General features: G+C 39.5%; 1 protein-coding gene across 2 annotated transcripts; it reads right to left on the bottom strand.

Annotated features, from left to right (window-relative positions):
* Window positions 1–14,456: 14,456 nt before the first annotated feature.
* Window positions 14,457–15,920, bottom strand: LOC139044386 (uncharacterized). 2 transcript variants are annotated; one of them, XM_070503895.1, is made up of 2 exons: window positions 15,121–15,920; window positions 14,457–14,769 (listed from the first exon to the last, which is right to left on the bottom strand). In XM_070503895.1, exon 1 carries the CDS (start codon window positions 15,816–15,818, stop codon window positions 15,150–15,152), a length of 669 nt encoding a protein of 222 aa, XP_070359996.1. In that variant the 5' UTR covers window positions 15,819–15,920; the 3' UTR covers window positions 14,457–14,769; window positions 15,121–15,149. The 2 variants fall into 2 exon arrangements, with proteins under 2 accessions (XP_070359996.1, XP_070359997.1); XM_070503896.1 differs by having other exon boundaries at window positions 14,457–14,657; window positions 15,121–15,863.
* Between the last annotated feature and the right edge of the window lie 4,153 nt (window positions 15,921–20,073).

Genomic DNA, 20,073 nt, shown 5'->3' with positions numbered 1-20,073 from the left:
AGCTGCCCATCGGCGGGTCCCGTGGTTGCTGTGCTCCATGGGCAGGGGTGCCTTCCGAGTCAGCAGGGTGCCTTCTCACCTGCACTGTGCTCAGCTGACGGGCACCTTTGTGGGGGCTGAGCCATCACCACTCTGTGTACAGTGTTCCAATCGGTGGGGCCACCAGGGCCAGGTGGGCACTCCCTCGGCTGGGCTACAACTCCGAAAGTGTTCACACAGGCCGTGCTGTCCCCACCTCCTCTTACAGTTGCACTGGCTGCTGTGTGAGGATCTGTGACCTCGCTTGCTGCCACCAAGGAGGGAAAGGTTTGGGCTCACCTAGTTCCACTGCCTCCCAGTCCTCCAGTCCACCCCCTTCAGATATGTAGCTGTGTAGATCTCTTAGACGTCCTGTTGTGCTGCGCAGGGAGTCCTCTACTGGTTAATCCATGTCCATTTAGTTGTAACTTACAGGAGAGAGACTAAGAGAGTGACTCATTCTGCCATGATGCTGACGTCACCACCTAAACAGTATACTCTGAAACAACAAAAGAGTTCAAGAAGGCATCACAAAGGAAATTAGAAAATACTAAAAAGAGATGAGTGAAAAAAAACCATGACATACAAGAGCATCAAATTCAGTGAAAGCATTGCCCAGGGGGAAAATTATACCTGTAAATGTCTACATTAAAAAGAAGGAAGATCTTAAATCAATAACCTAACTTTACAACTTAAGTAATTAGAAAAGAAGAAACTATAGATATAGAAGAAACTAGTTATAGGAGACATATAGAAGAAGAAATTATACCCAAAGCTAGCAGAAGGAAGGAAATACTAAGGATTAGGTTAGAATGGAGATACACAAAATAAAGAATAGTAAAACAATAGAGAAAATCAACAAAACCAAACATTGGTTTTTGGAAAAGATCAACAAAACTGACAAATGTTTAGTTACACTAGAAAAAAAAGAGTAGACTCAAATTGCCAAAATCAGAAATGAAAGTGAGGCTATTACTAACATCACAGAAATAAAAAGGTTTATAATGGTATACTGTGAATAATTGTATGCTAAATAATTAGATAACCTAAATGAAATGGACACACACCCTACCATAGCAACCTCAAAAAGAAATAGAAAATCTGAACACACCTATAAAAAATAAAAAGATTGAGTCAATCAAAACCTTCCAATAACGAAAAACCCAAGTAGGTAAATTCTACCAAACATTTAATGAAAAATTATCACCAATCCCTCTCAAACGCTTCCAAAAAATAGAAGGGGAGGAAACACTTCCTAACTCATTCCACGAGGCCAGTATTACCCTGACATCACATACACAGACAAAACTATAGGCCAATACTCTTTACAAACATAGACGCAAAAATCCTTAACGAGATACCAGCAAAGCAAATGCGGCAGCATACTAAAGGATTATACACCATGACCAAGTGGGATTTATCCCAGGAATGCCTGTGATACAAAAATAAATTAACATAATACATATTAATAAAATGAGGGAAAAAAACCACAGATCGTCTCAATTGGCGAAGAAAAAGCATTTGACAAAATTCAATGTTGTTTGGTGATAATGACAGCTCAGAAAACTAGGAATAGACAGGAACTTCCTCAATCGGTAAAGAGAATTTATGAAGAAGATACTACTAAGACTTTAAGGTAGAAAGCTCAGAAAGCTTAATCATCATATTTGAAGTTTGGTAGAGTACTTTTTAAAATAATATTGAGCTAAGGTTTATGTTGGCATGATTGATGCTAGGATTCATACTTGCCAGCAGAAAATGGATGGTCCTATTGTTGCTTACCACAATTAGAATCATTTAACTTTCCCTACCAGCTTTATAATATATGCTCATTGTAGGAAATTTGGAGAAAATGGACAAGTAGAAAGCCAGAAAAAAAATCACCCAGACATATCACTTGAAGAAAACTAATCTATATTTTTGGAGGTATCATCCAAACCTTTTTACTCTAAAGCATTTCTTTAAAATGGAATTTAAAAAGTTACTCAGTATAAAGGCTAAATTTCTGTAACTCAGGGTAATCCTTTAATGACTTGTAGCATTCACATTGTGAGTGATCGCCGACTTTGTTTTCTTCTTCAGAACATCACACATGACAACCTTGATTTTGGTAATTTGAAAAATAAGGCATTACTACAATAACGGCATGTGTTAGTGACATTTACCATTAAAGAATACAATTTTCTTGATATTCCCCAAACTAGACAATTCAGGCTATTTTGGCATAGCTATCTTAAAATTCACTATCTCTTGCTGTTTTTTTTTCTTTCAGTAAGTTCATTGAGGTTCTTACTTCACTTTATTTATAATTAAGATTTCTATTTGGTTCATTTTCAAATACACCTGATTCTTTTTCTTCTACTTTTTAGTAACTCTTTTTGAAAAAGCAGAAGATTTGGAGAGTGATGTTAAAAACCTTAATTATTAACTTGCTTAAGTTTAGACTCTTTAAAAAGTATTGCATAATTTATTGAACTCCCACTAGTTTCTAAGAAGGATACATTATTTGCTTTGGAGCTATAAGATTAAGCTTGTTTGGTTTAATTTTTTTATTGCAGTATAATTGACATACACCTTGTTACTTTCAGGAGTACAACATAATGATTTGATATTTCTATATCTTGCAAAATGATCACCACAATGTCTAGTTAACATCCATCATCATACATAGTTACAAATTTTTTTTCTCATGATGGGAACTTTTAAAATTTACTCTCTTAGCAACTTTCAAATGTGCAATACAGTATTATTAACTATAGTTGCCATGCTGTACATTACATCCCCATGACTTATTTATTTTATAACTGGAAGTTTGTACCTGGTTTACCTTTAAAGGTTCTGTTCTCCCTCATAATTTTCGTAATGTGAGTGGAGAGGTGGTTTTAATTTCTTCTATGTTAAAAAAACTAGACAGACCTAGGAGAAAAGAAATGAATTGTTACTTTATGCTTTTTAATTACATTCATTTTTAATGGGCTTTTTCTTGAGCAGTTTTAGGTTTACAGAGAAACTGAGTAGAGAGTACAGAGTGTTTTCACACACCCCCTTACCTACCTCAACCCCCAGTTTCCCCTGTTATTAATTACTTGCATTAGTGTGGTATATTTGTGGCAATTGATGAACCCATATTGACACGTCGTTATCACCCAGAGTCCATAGTTTACATTAGAGTTCACTCTTGGTGTTGTACATTCTGTGGGTTTGGACAAATGTATAATGACATGTATCCACCGTTATAGTATCATACAGAGTAGTTTCACTGCTCTAAAAATCCTCTGTGCTTTGTCTGTTCGACCTCTGGCAACCACTGATCTTTTACAGTCTCTATAGTTTAGTCTCTTCCAGAATATCATTTAGTTGGAATCATATAGTATGTATGCTTTTCAGATTGGCTTCTTTCACTTATTAATATGCATTTAAATTTCATCCATGTTTTTTCATGACATGATACCTAATTTCTTTTAGGGCTGAACAATATTCCATTGTCTGGTTCTACCACCATTTATTGATCCATTCACCTACTGAAGGACATCTTGGTTGCTCCCAGTTTTGGCAATTATGAGTAAAGTTGGTATAAACATTTGTGTGCAGGTTTTTGTGTAGATGTAAGTTTTCAATTCTTTCATTCATTCATGTTTGCAATTGCAGGATTATATAATAAAGGTATGTTTAGCTTTGTAAGAAACCTTCCAAAATGGCTGTATCATTTTGCATTCCCACCAGCAATGAATGAGAGTTTCTGTTGCCCCACATCCTCATCAGCATTTGGTGTTGTCAGTGTTTTGGATTTTAGCCGTTCTAATAGGTGTGTAGTGGTATCTCATTGTTTGTTTGTTTGTTTGTTTGTTTATTTATTTATTTATTTATTGGTGAGGAAGATTGGTCCTGAGCTATCATCTGTTGCCAATCTTCCTCTCTTTGCTTGAGGAAGATTGTCCCTGAACTAAAATTCGTGCTAATCTTCCTCTGTCTTGTATGTGGGATTGCCACTAGAGCATAGCTTGATGAGACATGTGTAGGCTGTGCCTGGAATCTGAACCATGAACCCCAGGCTGCCAAAGCAGAGTACGCGAACTTAACCACTATGCCACCACACCAGCCCCTCATTGTTCTTTTAATGTGCCATTTCCTGATGACATATGATGATGAGCATTTTTTATAACTTTATTTGCCATCAGTATATCTTCTTTGATGAGGTGTCTGTTCAGTTCTTTTGCCCATTTTTAAGTTGAGTCTTTGTTTTCTTATTGTTGAGTTGTAAGAGTTCTTTGCATATCTTGGATACCAGTCCTTTATTAGATATATCTTGTAAAGATTTTCTCCCAGTCTGTGGCTTATCTTTTCATTCTCTTAACAGTGTCTTTTGCGGAGCAGAAGTTTTTAATTAATAATAAACTCCAAGTTATCAACTTTTTCTTTAATAGATCATGCTTTTTGTGTTGCATCTGAGAAGTCATTGCCAAACTCACAATCCCCTAGATTTTCTCCATTTTGCTTATAGGAGTTTATAGTTTTGTATTTTAAATTTAGATCTGTATCTATTTTGAGTTAATTTTTATGAAAAGTGCAAGGTCTGTGTCTAGCTTTGCTTTCTTTGCATGTAAATGTCCAGTTCTTCTAGCACCATTTGTTGAAAAGACTGTCCTCTCCCCATTGAATTGCCTTTGGTCCTTTGTCAGAGATCAGTTGACTCTGTTTGTGCGGGTTATTTCTGGGCCCTCTATTCTGTTCCACTGATCTATCTGTGCATTCTTCCACTAATACTACACTGCCTTAATATTGAAATTACATCCATTGTTTGAATAGGAAATCCACTCAGATGGTACAAAATATAAGCGGGACGAAGAGTATATAGTGAAGTATAGTGAAGCCGCCTCCTGCCCTGTTCCCCCAGCTACCAGATTACTTTCCCAAGGCTGCCACCATTATCAAGTGTAATTTTCATTCTTTCCGAGTTATTTCACTTTTTATCTTATCTTATCCTCTCTCTCCTCTCCCCACTCACCCCTAACACAAATATTAAAATACTATGCACAGTGTTATGTGACTTGCTTTTTTTTTCATTTAACGGTATAACTAGGAAAACATCTCACATATCTGTACATCTAGCCCTGCCTTCTTTAAAAAAGTTTTTATCATGGCACAAAAGCCCGCAAAACATTCCATTTACCACTTTAACCATTTTCAGTGTGCAGTTCGGTAGTGTTAAGTATCTCCACATTGTTGTGCAACAGATCTTTCAAACTGCATAATCTCGCAAAACTGAAACTCTATACCCATTAAACAGTAATGCCCCCTCCCTAACCCTTGTCAACCACTTTTCTACTTTCTCTTTCTATGATTTTGACTATTTTAGATATTTCATAGGAATGGAATCATAAAGCATTTGTCCTTTTGTGACTGGTTTATTTCCCTTAGCATGATATCCTCGAGGTTCGTTCATGTCGTAGCACAGGAAAGGATTGCGTTCTTTTTTAAGGCTGCATAATATTCCATTGTGTGTGTATGTATTTATGTATGTATGTATGTGTATATGTATGTATATATGTATGTATGCATATCACATTTTCTTACATATATGTTCTTTATTTTATTGAGGTCATAATAGTTTATAACATTGTGAAATTTCAGTTGTACGTTATTATTTGTGACTTATCATATATATATGTGCCCTTTACTTCTTTTGTCCACTTCCCAACCCCCTCCTGCTCTGGTAACCACTAATCTGTTCTCTTTGTCCATATATTTGCTTATCTTCCACATATGAGTGAAATCATTTGGTGTTTTTCTTTCTCTGCCTGGTCTTTAGCTTAACATAATAGTCTCAAACTCCATCCATGTTGTTGCAAATGGGACGGTTTTGTCTTTTTCTATGGCTGAGTAGTATTCCATTATGTGTGTGTGTGTGTGTGTATATATATATATATATATATATACCACATCTTCTTTATCCATTTGTCAGTCGATGGGCACTTGGGTTGACTTCTGTATCTTGGCTATAGTGAATAATGCTGCAATGAACATAGGAGTGCATAAGTCTCTTTGAATTGTTGATTTCAAATTATTTGGATAAATACCCAGTAGTGGGATAGCCAGGTCATATGGTATTTCTTTTTTTCTTTTTTTCTTTTTTTTTAAGATTGGCACCTGGGCTAACAACTGTTGCCAGTCTTTTTTTTTTTTTCTGCTTCATCTCCCCAAACCCCCCTGTACACAGTTGTATATCTTAGTTGCAGGTCCCTCTGTTTGTGGGATGTGGGACACCGCCTCAACGTGGCCTGACGAGCGGTGCCATGTCCACGCCCAGGATCTGAACCCTGGGCCGCCGCAGTGGAGCGCGCGAACTTAACCACTTGGCCATGGAGCCGGCCCCCCTCTTTTTTTCTTTTTTTAAAGATTGGCATGTGAGCTAAAATCTGTTGCCAATCTTCTTCTTTTTTTTTAAAGAAAAGATTTTATTTTTCCTTTTTCTCCCAAAGCCCCTCCCCTCGTACATAGTTGTGTATTTTTGGATGTGGGTCCTTCTAGTTGTGACATGTGGGATGCCGCCTCAGCATGGCTTGACAAGTGGTGCCATGTCTGCACCCAGGATTTGAACTGGTGAAACCCCGGGCCACCGAAGCGGAGCACAGGAGCTTAACCACTCGGCCATCGGACTGGCCCCAACCAATCTTCTTCTTTTTTTTTTTTCCTTCTTCTTCTCTCTAAAGCCCCCCAGTATATTCTAGTTGTGATCACCTCTGGTTGTGCTATGTGGGATGCCGTTTCAGCATGGCCTGATGAGCGGTGGCATGTCCACACCCAGGATCCAAACCTATGAAACCCTGGGCCACCGAAGCAGAGCACGTGAACCCAACCAGTCGGCCATGGGGCCAGCCCCCATATGGTATTTCTATTTTTTACTTTTTTGATAAATCTCCATGCTGCTTTCTATATTAGCTGCACCAGTTTGCATTCCCACCAGCAGTGTAGGAGGGTTCCCTTGTCTCCACATCCTCTCCAACATTGACTGTTTTTTGTCGTGGTAATTATAGCCATTCTAACAGGTGTAAGGTGGTATCTCATTGTAGTTTGGATTTTCATTTCCCTAATAACTAGTTATGTTGAACATCTTTTCATGTGCTTATTGTATATCTTCTTTGGGAAAATGTCTGTTCGTATCCTCTGCCCACTTTTTGATCAGGTTGTTTCTTTTTTGTTCGAGTTGTATGAGTTCTTTATATATTTTGGAGATTAACCTCTTGTCAGATACATGATTTGCAAATATTATCTCCCAGTTGGTGGTTTGTCTTTTCATTTACTTCATGGCTTCCTTTGCCTTGCAGAAGCTTTTTAGTCTGATGTAGGCCCATTTGTTTATTTTTTCTTTTGTTTCCCTTGCCTGAAGAGACATAGTATTTGAAAAGGTCCTTGTAAGACTGATGTCAAAGAGTGCACTACCTATGTTTTCTTCTAGGAGTTTTATGGTTTCACATCTTACATTCAAGACTTCACTCCATTTTGGGTGATTTTTGTGTATGATGCAAGATAATGGTCTACTTTCATTCTTTTGCATGTGGCTGTCCAGTTTTCCCAACACCATTTATTGAAGAGACTTTCCTTTCTCCATTGTATATTCTTGGCACCTTTGTCAAAGATTAGCTGTCCATAGATGTGTGGTTTTCATTCTGGGCTTTCAATTCTATTGCATTGATCTGTGTGCCTGTTTTTGTACTAGTACCATGCTGTTTTGATCACTGTAGCTTTGTAGTATATTTTGAAGTCAGGGATTGTGATGCCTCCAGCTTCGTTCATCTTTCTCAGCATTGCTTTAGCAATTTGGGGTCTTTTGTTACCCCATATGAATTTTAGGATGCTTTGTTTTATTTCTGTGAAGAATGTCATTAGGATTCTAACTGGGATTGCATTGAATGTGTAGATTGCTTTAGGTATTATGGGCATTTTAACTATGTTTACTCTTCATATCCATGAGCATGGAATATCTTTCCCTTTCTTTATGTCATCATCGATTTCTTTCAATGATGTCTTGTAGTTTTCAGTGTATAGATCTTTTACCTCCTTGGTTAAATTTATTCCTAGATATTTTGTTCTTTTTGTTGCGATTGTAAATGGGATTGTATTCTTGAGTTCTCTTTCTGTTAGTTCGTTATTAGAGTATAGAAATGCAACTGATTTTTGTAAGTTGATTTTGTACCCTGCAGCTTTGCTGTAGTTCTTGATTAGTTCTAATAGTTTTCCAATGGATTCTTTAGAGTTTTCTGCATATAAAATCATGTCATCTGCAAACAGGGAGAGTTTCTCTTCTTTCTTTCTAATTTGGACAACTTTTTTTTTCTTGCCTAATTGCTCTGGCCGAAACCTCCACTACTATGTTGAATAAGAGTGGCGAGAGTGGGCACCCTTGTCTTGTTCCTGTTCTCAGAGGGATGGCTCTTAGTTTTTCCTTGTTGAGTATGATGTTGGCTGTGGGTTTGTCATATATGGCCTTTATTATGTTGAGGTACTTTCCTTCTATAGCCATTTTATTGTAAAAGGGTGTTGGATCTTGTCAAATGTTTTCTCTGCATCTATTGAGATGATCATATGATTTTTATTCCTCATTTTCTTAATGTGGTGTATCACATTGATTGATTGGTGAATGTTGAACCATCTGTGCATCCCTGGTGTAAATCTCACTTGATCATGGTGTATAATCTTTCTGATGTATTGCTGTATTCGGGTTGCCAATATTTTGTTGAGGTATATCACATTTTCTTTATTCACTCATCTGTAAAAGGACATTTGGATTGATTCCCCCTTTGGCTATTGTGAATAATGCTACCATTAAACATCAGTATCAAATATCTCTCTGAGACCCTGCTTTCTTTTGTTTTAGGTATGCATCCAGAAGTGGAAATGTTAGACCATATGGTAATCCTATTTTTAACTTTTTGAGGAACCTCCATACTGTTTTCCACAGCAGCCACACCATTTTACATCCCCACCAACAGTGCATAAGTGTTCCCTTTCACCACATCCTCACCAGCATTTATTCCTGTCTTTTTATCATAGCCATTCCAACAGGCATGAGGTAATATCTCATTGTTGTTTTGATTTGAATTTCTCTTATGGTTTGTGATGCTGAGCATCTTTTCATATGTTTGTTGGCCATTTGTATATCTTCTTTGGGGAATTGTCTATTCAAGTCCTTAACCAATGTTTTTAATGGAGTTATTTGTTTTTTGGTGTTAAATTGTACAAGTGCCTTATATATTCTGGATATTAACCCCTTATCAATATATGATTTGCAAGTATTTTCTCCTATTCCGTAGGTTGTCTTTTTTTTTTTTAAAGATTGGCAACTGAGCTAACAACTGTTGCCAATCTTCTTTTTTTTTTCTTCCCAAAGACCCCCACTACATAGTTGCATATTCTAGTTGTGAGTGCCTCTCGTTGTGCTGTGTGGGATGCTACCTCAGCATGGCCTGATGAGTGGTGCCATGTCTGTGCCCAGGATCCGAACTGGCGGAACCCTGGGCTATGGAAGTAGAGCCCACAAACTTAACCACTCAGCCAGGGGGCCGGCCCCAATAGGTTGTCTTTGCATTCTGTTGATAGTTTCCTTTGATGTGCAGAAGTTTTTAAGCTTGATATACAGTCATGCATTGCTTAAAGATGGGGAAATCTGAGAACTGCATCATGTGGTGGTTTCCGAGTTGTGCAAAGATCATAGAGTGTACTTACACAAACCTAGATGGTATAGCCTACTACACACCTAGGCTGTATGGTATTAATCTTATGGGACCACTGTTGTACATGTGGTCCATTGTTAACTGAAACGTTGTTATGTGGCACACGACTGTAGTCTCATTTGTCTATTTTGCTTTTGTTGCCTGTGCTTTTGGTGTCATATCCAAGAAACCATTGTCAAATCTAATGTCCTGAATCTTTCCCCCTATGTTTTCTTCTAGGAATTTTATAGGTTTAGGTCTTTAATCCATTTTGAGGTAATATTTGTATATGGTGTAAGTTGAGGGTCCAACTTCACTATTTGCAAGTGGATATCCAATTTTCCTCACACCATTTGTTGAACAGACTGTCTTTTCCCCATTGTGTAGTCTTGGCATCCTTGTTGAAAATTATTTGGCCATATATGCAAAGGTTTATTTCTGGGCTTTCTTTTCTGTTCCATTGGTTTATATATCTGTCTTCATGCCAATGCCACATCATCTTGATTACTGTTGCTTTGTAGTATTTTTTGAAACCAAGAAATGTGTAGTCTTCACCTTTGCTCTTTTTTTGTAAGATTGTATTGGCTATTCAGGGTCCCTTGAGCTTCCATGTGAATTTTAGGATTTTTTTTCTATTTCTGCAAATAATGATGTTGGGCCTTTGATAGGGATTTCATTGAATTTGTAGGTTCCTTTGGCTGGTGTGGCCATTTAACAACACTAAGTCTTCCAGTCCGTGAGCACGGTGCGTCTTTCCATTCATTTGTATTTTCTTTTAGGAATAGTTTCTAGATTTCAGTGTACAAATCTTTTGCCTCCTTGGTTCAGTTTATTCCTTAGTATTTTATCCTTGCTGTTGCTATAGTAAATGAGATTTGTTTAAAAATTTTTTTTGGATTGATCATTGTTAGTGCATGGAAATGCAAATGATTTTTGAAAAATTTTTATATTAAGGTGCTATGTGGTATTCTGTTGTATGCATAGCACAATTCGCTTAACCGGTCTCCTATTGAGGAATATCTATGTTATTTACAAAGCTTTGATGTTACAAACAATGCTGCAGTGAATAGTCTTGTGAACATCTCATTTTTCACATATATCTGTTGGATAAATTCCTAGAAGTTAAATTTCTGTATTAAAGGATATACACATTTAAAAATTTCATAGATATTGCCAAAGCGTTATGATTCTGACATAAAATAGTCACAATTTGTGATGGTATTTATTACAAATTATGAGAGCATCTATTTTCTCCTCCAATTTGCTCTTTTAATGGTAATTTACTTTGTCTTTCTTCCAAAGCAGATTCACAAATTACACATTTATGGTCGAGAGTCCAAGAAAGGGTTTTATGTTGATTTCTGTGGCAATTTGATGAAAAATATGAAAGAGATATGGGCCAGTGAACTTTTTCTAAAATATAGCTGAAGGAAACTCGTTGAGAATCATCTACTAAAAGTGATGTATGTACAATAATCTATCAGTAAAACTTTGTTAGTCATCCTTTATTGGACTTGTCTTTCTTATGATTCACAAATCTTAAAAATTCTGTGATTATCATTTTGTTATTAAGATAGTTCTCTATTTGTGGAATTTGTCATTTAATGCTGTTTAGTGTTAAGGAGTCTTGTCAGCAAGAACTAGTTTAAAAGCCATGTGCTGTCATGTAATGGAGTGGCTCTCCTGTCAAATTTATTGCATTTCCCAAGGAGGAAAATATAACTTCTGCAAATTGTATGTTTAAGTGACATTTAATGTATGGAAGACAAGAATAAAATCAGTATACCAGATACAGAAGGCTAGTTTGTATATTTGGCAATGGTACTTGAATACTTGACAGAGGACTTGAAATGTGTAAAAGCTTCTCTTGGTTAAAAAGTTGCCTGAGTCTATCAGATTATCAAAGTGTTCCATTCAAGAAAGGCTCATCACTTGCTATTCCAGTAGAAAGCAGCAACCCTGTCACCTAAACACAACAGGAGGTCTTGCAAATTTCAAGAAAAGTAAATGGAATGGACTAAAACATGTATGGCGGAATAAAATTGGAAATAAAATTTGAAGCCATCCGATTTAGAGAACTGATTTGTGATTTGCAGAGATTACCAATCGACAGTTAAATTATAGAACATGAAAGTTGGAGAGGCTTTTAGAGCTCATCCAGCCAAACCTCTGTAATGAGGAGAAAATAGACCTAGATTGGTTGGTCTGTGAGCTAAAGATCATATCAGACTGGGGAAAAGGTCGATGTGTATGTGTATTCCAAGTGGCAGTTTTGGATTTATTCAATATTGAAAGAATTGTATGCAGATCTCAAGTTGGTCTTATGTTACACACACACACACACACACACGCACAGAGGCATACATTGGGGATATTGTGGGTTTGGTTCCAGACCACCACAAGAAAGCAAATAGCACAATAAAGCCAGTCACAGGAACTTTTTGGTTTCCCAGGACATATAAAAGTTATGTTGACACTATGCTATAGCCTATTAAGTCTATTAATATTAAGTGGCATTATGTCTGAAAATATATACATGCCTTAATTAAAAATACTTTATCGCTAAAAAATGCTAACCATCATCTGAGCCTTCTGTAAGTCATAATCTTTTTGCTGGTGGAGGGTCTTGCCTCAATGCTGATGGCTGCTGACTGATCAGGGTGGTTATTGCTGAAGGTTGGGGTGGCTGTGGCAACTTCTTAAAATAAGACAACAGTGAAGTTTGCCACATTGATTGATTCTTTCTTTCATGAATGATTTCTCTGCAGCATGTGATGCTGTTTGATAGCATTTTACCCACAGAACTTCTTTCGAAATTGGAATCAATCCTCTCAAACCCTGCTACTGCTTTATTGACTAAGTTTATGTAATATCCTAAATTCTTTGTTGTCATTTCAATAATCTTCACAGCATCTTCTCCAGGAGTAGATTCCATCTCAAAAAACCACCTTCTTTGCTCATCCACAAGAAGCAACTCCTCATCTGTGAAAGTTTAATCATGTGATTGGAGCAATATAGTCACATCCTCACGTTCCACTTCCAATTCTAGTTCTCTTGCTGTTTCCACCACATCTGCCGTTAACTTCCTCCGCTGAAGTCTTGAACCCCTCAAAGTCACCCATGAGGTTTGGAATCAACTTCTTCTAAACTCCTGTTAATGTTGCTATTTTGACCTGTTCCCATGAATCACAAATATTCTTAGTGGCATCTGGAATGGTGAATCCTTTCCAGAAGGTTTGCAATTTACTTTGCCCTGGTCCATCAGTGGAGTCACTAACTGTGGCAGCTATAGCATTACAAAATGTATTTCTTCAATAATAAGACTTGAAAGTTGAAGTTACTCCTTGGTCCATGGGCTGCAGAATGGATGTTGTGTGAGGAGGCACGAACACAATATTAATCTCGTTGCAGTCTCCATCAGAGCACTTGGGTGACCAGGTGCATTGTCAATAAGCAGTAATATTTTGAAAGGAATCTTTTGTTCTGAGAAGTAGGTCTCAATGGTGGGCTTGAAATATTGACTCAACCATGTTGTAAATAGATGTGCTGTCATCCAGGCTTTGTTGTTTGATTTATAGAGCTTAGACAGAGTACCTTTAGCATAATTCTTAAGGGTCCTAGGATTTTCAGAATGGTACATGAGCATTGGCTTTAACTTGAAGTTACCAGGTACATTAGCCCCTAATGAGAGAGTCAGCCTGTCCTTTGAAGCTTTGAAGCAAGGCATTGACTTTTCCTCGCCAGTTATGAAAGTCCTAGATGGCATCTTCTTCTAATATAAGGCTGTTTTGTCTACATTGAATATCTGTTGCTTAGTGTGGCCACCGTCATCTTTATCCTGGTTAGATCTTCTGGAGAACTTGCTGCAGCTTCTATGTCAGCACTTGCTGCTTCACCTTGCACTTTCTTGTTATGGAGATGGTTTCTTTCCTTGCAAGTCATGGACCAACCTCTGCTAGCTTCAAACTTTTCTTCTGCAGCTTGCTCACTTCTCTCAGCCTTTGGAGGATTGAAGAGTTAGGACCTTGCTCCGCATTAGGCTTTGGGTATAGGGGATGTTGTGGCTGGTTTGATCTTCTATCCAGACTACTAAAACTTTCTCCATATCAGCAATAAGGCTCTTTCGCTTTTTTATTTGCGTGTTCGCTGAAGTAGCACTTTTAATTTCCTTCAAGAACTTTTCGTTTGCATTCACAGCTTGGCTAATTGTTTGGCATAAGAGGCCTAGCTTTCAGCCTGTCTTGGCTTTTGATATGTCTTCCTCACTAAGCTTAATCATTTCTAGGTTTTGATTTAAAGTGAGAGACATGCGACTCTTCCTTTCACTTGGAACACCCATAGGCCATTGTAGGGTTATTAATTGGCCTAATGTTAATATTGTGTCTCAGGGAATAGGGAGGCCAGAGGAGTGGGAGAGAGAAGGGAAATTGCTGTCCGAACACACATCTATTCAGTTTGCTGTCTTATGTAGGTGAGGTTTGTGGTGCCCTAAAACAATTATAGTAGTAATCTCAAAGACCACTGATCACAGATCATGATAACAAATATAGTAATAATGAAAACATTTGAAATTTTGCGAGAATTTCCAAAATGTGGTGCACAGACATGAAGTAAGCAAATGCTCTTGGAAAAATGGCACCAACAGACTTGCTCAAGGCCACAGACCTTCAATTTGTAAAAAGTGCAATGTGTGAGAAGAGCAATAAAATGAAGCGCAATAACACGAGGTATGTCTGTGACTATGTTTATTTTTTTTTTTTTTAAAGATTTTCTTTTTCCTTTTTCTCCCCAAAGACCCTGGTACATATTTGTATTATATTCTTCGTTGTGGGTCCTTCCAGTTGTGGCATGTGGGACACCGCCTCAGCGTGGTTTGATGAGCATGCCATGTCCGCGCCCAGGACTCCAACCGACGAAACACTGGGCCACCTGCAGTGGAGCGCGGGAACTTAACCACTCGGCCGCGGGTTTATGTTTTTAAGCATTGTGGCATGCTGACTATTATATATAAAACATCTAGGAAAGCAAAGAACTCGATAACCTGGAATATAAGAAAAAATATACAATATGGCCATATAGAGTAGTGATTAAGAGGGCAGTGTCTGATCTGAATTTCAGTTCCATGACCGTGGGACTTTGTGTCTTGGTTTCCTCATCTGGAAAATGTAGCTAACAAGTGTTTATCTGCCTCAAAGGGCATAAGGATTACATGAGATAACCCAGATAAAGGCTTAGTATAGTGATATACTAATATTATAGTATTCATATATAGTGTTATTCTATAGTAAAATATTGTTTTGTCAATAAGTGCAAGAAAAGAAGACGGGTCAAAAAGCACTTTCCGAATAAAGTCAAAATACGACACTAGCACTTTCAGGTCAATGGGACTGACCTGGACCCCCCACGACAAGGTAGATGGGATCAAACGACGTAGACCGCCTTAGCAACAGGCCCCCAACGAAGGTGTGTCTTCGCAGCCAATAAGCGCCTGCGCCGCGGCGGAGGGAGCCGGTGGACGACGGGACGCGGCAGAGGGAGGCCGCGCCACCTCTCCTGCCTGAGCCTCGGCCCCACAGAACGGCGGCGGCGACGGCGGCGCTTTGTTTCCGCGGCTCCTGCGGCGGTGGCGGCGGCAGCGGCCTTCGAGCTGTGGGGAGGATCCAGCAGCAGCTGCGGTGACGACGACGACGAGGCCGGTGCATTTCTGTGGTAACCGGGCGCCGGGAGCGCAGAGTGGTGCCCTCCGCTCGCTGAAGCCAAGTAGGCATTGAAGCGAAACCGTGACTGCTGAACCCCTGAGGTAAAACAAGCCCGTCTCCCGGGTCCTGGCGGCTGGGCCTCCGCGCCCTCTGCGTCGGGAAGCGCTGGCGTGAGGGCTGAGGCTGGCGCGTTGCTTGGCGGCGAGAGGCATCCTTTTCCCTTTGGGGAGAAGGCTTCGGCGCTAGACTCAGGCCGGGGTGGGGGTGGCGTGGGGGGCGCTCCCTCCAGCCTCCTGGGCCGCCGCGGCTCAGCCGCCCTCCTCTGTTGCTTCTCCGGAGCTGGTGGGATTGAGACTCCCAAGCCGGAGGCGGGTGTTGGTATCCCGGTCATTCCTCCTAATCTTGGGGCCTGGAAACTGCGTGGGGCAGCGGTGGGGGTGGGGGGTGGGAAGCGGGGGAGGGGCGGGCGAGCAGGCGGGAGGATGCGAGATCCTGGGACAGCTCAGTGGCGTTTCGGCTGCTGGAGACGGGAAGTACCCCGGCCTTGCGGAATGTTTTTTTCGGCAGCCCCTGGGGTCAGTCCGTTTTTTGGGGGTGAGTGGGAGGGCTTGCCTGGCATTTCCGTTCTTTCTGTGCGCTGATATCCTTGGGTCTACCTCGAGGCGGGGGATACTAACGCAGGGTTTTCCTCCTGGAGGACTCGTGTGCGTTGCTTTTTGTGAAGTCTGGCTTTAGTGGGTGGGAAGGCAGACCTCAAACGTTTCTCCACTTTCTGGGCAAATTTCGAGCAAAAGTAATTAGAGCCTATTTATTTCTTCCACGAGGGATGGGAAGCTGGTTAACGTGGGTTGATGGGAAGTAAGATTTATTGCAAGGGAAGCTGTGCCTGGCAGGCCACCTCTTAGCAATCAAGTGCGTTTGGAGGCTGTTTTTCTCTTGTGCTTTTTTTTTCTTTTAAAGATTGTATTTTTCCTTTTTCTCCCAAAGCCCCCCAGTACACAGTTGTGTATTTTCAGTTGTGGGTCCTTCTAGGTGTGGCGTGTGGGACGCCGCCTCAGCGTGGCTTGATGAGCGGTGCCGTGTTCCCGCACCCAGGATTATGAACCGGCGAAACCCAGAACCGCCGAAGCGGAGCGCAGGAACTTAACCCCTCGGCCCTGGGCCGGCCCCTCTCTTGTGCTTCTGATTTGCGTCCTGATAGTGTCTAAAAATATGGGTTGTTCATATCAGATGTATACCACTTTTACACAGCTGGCTGGCTTGCTTTTCAGGCAGTTTGACGTTTGACTTTTCATCCCTAGTGAATTAAGTAATTTTTCTACTGTGAGATGTATCCTTGGCGCCTAGTGGCAAAGTAAAGAAAATTACAGGGAGCAGGGATCAGAATTCCATTCGTAGCTGGCAAAAAGGTGCCTTTGAGTAACTGTTAGGATGGTATACGTTTCTAGAGCACTTTAGCTAGCGTGTAGAGTTTGGGAATGAGCCTCTGATACCTCTTATGCCTATTTTTCTGCATTAACAAGCAGTAGATAGATGTTTTTTTTCCCCTCAAGAAAAAAAAATACGCTTTGGTTCTTAGATTATGGATCCGTAATTGTGTAAAGATTGTCGCTTTGGTTTCTGAACTTGTGTTAATTGGCCCAAGTACAATAAACCTTTATTTACGGGTTATTGGGCACATGAGGTACCCAGTACAACTTGTTGGTTGTTTATTATCAGGCATTCATGTTCATATACATGAAGGGTGTACCTTACAGTTAAATATGACCTTTAGATTTCACTAAGTCTCACAAAGTCTGCATTTAAGACCATAGGTTGAACTTGGATTTTCTCTCGTTCTTTAGGGTGAACAAATTATTTATGTCTAGACTTTCAGGATAGAATTATTCATGTTATGCCAGGGTCACTTTTTCTTATGGGTCTTGAATTTCTGTAGATCTTGTTGCTAAGAGTAATAATCATAACTAAAATCGAGTGCTTATTGTTAACCTTTACCTGTATAATCTTGATTACTTCTCGAAACAACCCTATGGAGAAGGTACGTGGTGTTCCTCATTTTACAGATGAGGAGGAAACTGAGACAGAGAATCAAAGAACTTGACCAAAGTTATGTAGTTTGTAATTGGTGGAGCTGGAATTGAACCCACTCTTGACTCTGAAGCTTATGTTCTTAACCACAAGACGTTAATGCCTCCTTGAGCTGCCAGATGTAACGCGATTCTGACCATTTTAATTTGGCCCCAGTATTATAATGGAAGAAGTTCATGGTAGCTACTGTTGTGGTCATTTGGTGTAGGTCTTTGAGTTTGTAGCTGTTTATAATATTTTGACTTGTGTGTCCAGATGAGATAGTGAGATAACCGAAACATTTAATTCCAGGAGAGTCTTAAGCTATGTGAAAAACCGTCTGTAAAGAACCACAAATATAAATGTAGAGAATTAATTTTAAAAAGTTTTTCCTTCCTGATTATTTACTATGAAGGAGCTCAAAGTGGGTGTTGAGAAGAACTTTCTCAGGCTGAAGTGTCATTCATCTCAAGTCATAATCGTAGTTAAAGGATAATGTAACAGTAATGCTTGAGTGAGTTGAACCCACAATACTGAATCACTCTTGATTCTCTTATAATATGAAATAATACGAACTATATAATACATTATCATTAACTTTATTTTACACAAATAGTTCCAGGTGTTTTCTTTATCAGATCTTCTGTCGAACACTAAGAGCAAAGATTAGTTCTAATTTTTACTTGTGTTTATAAACAAAGAAAGTTTTCTAGGGTTTTGTGGTGGAAAAATAGCACAAAGGCAAGAGGCAGGAAAAGAAACGGATGACCTGGCTAAATCATACATTGAAAAATCAGTGGGGGAAAAAAAAACCTTTAAAGGTTTTGTTATTGTTTTTAGAGAGTTTTTAAAATTTGTTTTATTTTAAATAGGATTGGCTTGTTTTTTCAAATGTTTGGCATTATGAAAGACCAGCCTCTGATTGACAGGTAAACTTAGCTGTAATTTATTTTCATGTAAACCTCTTTGAGATTTGATGTGACTTGTCATTTTAATCCTTATGGCAGCTGATTAGTTGAAAAGCTGACAGCAGTATAACTAGTTATTGGTCTTAAATTTAAAAAGGCAGAATGTCTTAAGAAGTGTCTGTTAGGCTGGTAGTTCACAATCAGTTACACACTACGCTAATTTTTTTTTTTTTTTTGAAGATTGGCACCTGAGCTAACGTCTGTTGCCCATCTTCTTCTTTTTTCTTCTTCTCCCTGAAGCCCCCCAGTACATAGTTCTATATTCTAGTTGTAGGTCCTTCTGGCTCTGCTCTGTGGGACACTGCCTCAGCATGGCCTGATGAGCAGTGCTAGGGCCGCGCCCAAGAGCCGAACCAGGGAAACCCTGGGCCGCCAAAGCAGAGCGCTCGAACTTAACCACTTGGCCACGGGTCCGGCCCCCATACTAACCTAATTTTTGAAAAATGTAACCTGTGAAGTGTTTGCATTCTCACTATGTGGAAAGCATTAAGCCAGGCCTGTGGTGGGAGAGTAGATGCAAATTTTATAAAGGGTTTTGAAAGCATTTAAATACCAGCTGTTTGGTTATGTTATTGCTTGGGGCTTTAATTTTGATCAGGGCAGTTCTCATTATTGGCACCCTCTGGTGTAGTTGGCCATGAGTTTTCAGTTATATGTTGTATTTCTAGAGATGAGATAAATGTGGTACTTAAAGGAATTTCTGTATAGATATAGGTGTGTGAAATAATTTTTTTCTGTAAGAAATTGTGTGAATTTATGTGCCTATTTCACTCTTGGAGTCTGAATAAGTTTATGGATTGGGTGACAGGATACAGGCAATTGTTGGGTTTACATGAGGTCCTTTCCTCTAGACCTTGAATGTTTTCTTGGACGTGGCAGAAGCTGTTCAAATGGTTTAAGTCACTGGAAAATGGTGTATGGATCTTTCTTTAGGAATGTTGAATCTAGCAGGGCAGTAAAAGGAGTGTCCAAGTAGGATCTCTCTGTACCTGGGTTTTTTTTTTTTTTTGAGATTTTATTTTTCTTCCTTCTCCCCAAAGCCCCCCAGTACATAGTGGTATATATTTTAGTTGTGGGTCCTTCTTGTTGCGGTACATGGGATGCCGCCTCAGCCTGGCCTGATGAGAGGTGCTGGGTCTGCGCCCAGGATTCGAACTGGTAAGACCCCGGGCCACCGAAGCAGAGCACGCAAACTTTGCCACTTGGCCATGGGGCCGGCCCCTGTACCTGTTTCTTAATGCTTGTCTTATGATTGGCTTGATAGCTGACATACAGGATGGTTAACCTCCATTTCTCCATCTGTGAACTGGGAGTGAGTTTAATAGATACTGCTAAAGTGTAAAGTTGTTCAGGGGGAGGTAACATGGTTGTAACAGCAGTTCTTAGAAGACAATAAACTAAAGCTCTTTGGGGTCTTTGTTAATTTTTAAGTGTTTTAAGAGCATAAAGAGATCCCGAGACTAAAAGTTTGACAACTGCTGGTGTAGAGGAATGAACACTGAACTTGGAGCTAAACCTGGTTTTCTGGTTATAGCCCTGTTGCTTAACTGATTGTGTGGCCTTGGACAAATCATTTATCCTTTCTAGAGCTCTACTTTGTCATTTACAAAA

Source organism: Equus asinus, unplaced genomic scaffold (genome assembly GCF_041296235.1).
Source record: "Equus asinus isolate D_3611 breed Donkey unplaced genomic scaffold, EquAss-T2T_v2 contig_803, whole genome shotgun sequence".
NCBI lineage: Eukaryota > Metazoa > Chordata > Mammalia > Perissodactyla > Equidae > Equus > Equus asinus.
This window is presented reverse-complemented; position numbering and strand designations above follow the sequence as displayed.

Excerpts from the sequence above, each read along its gene's own strand:
- LOC139044386 (XM_070503895.1), bottom strand. The coding sequence starts at position 15,818 with ATGACCGGGATACCAACACCCGCCTCCGGCTTGGGAGTCTCAATCCCA.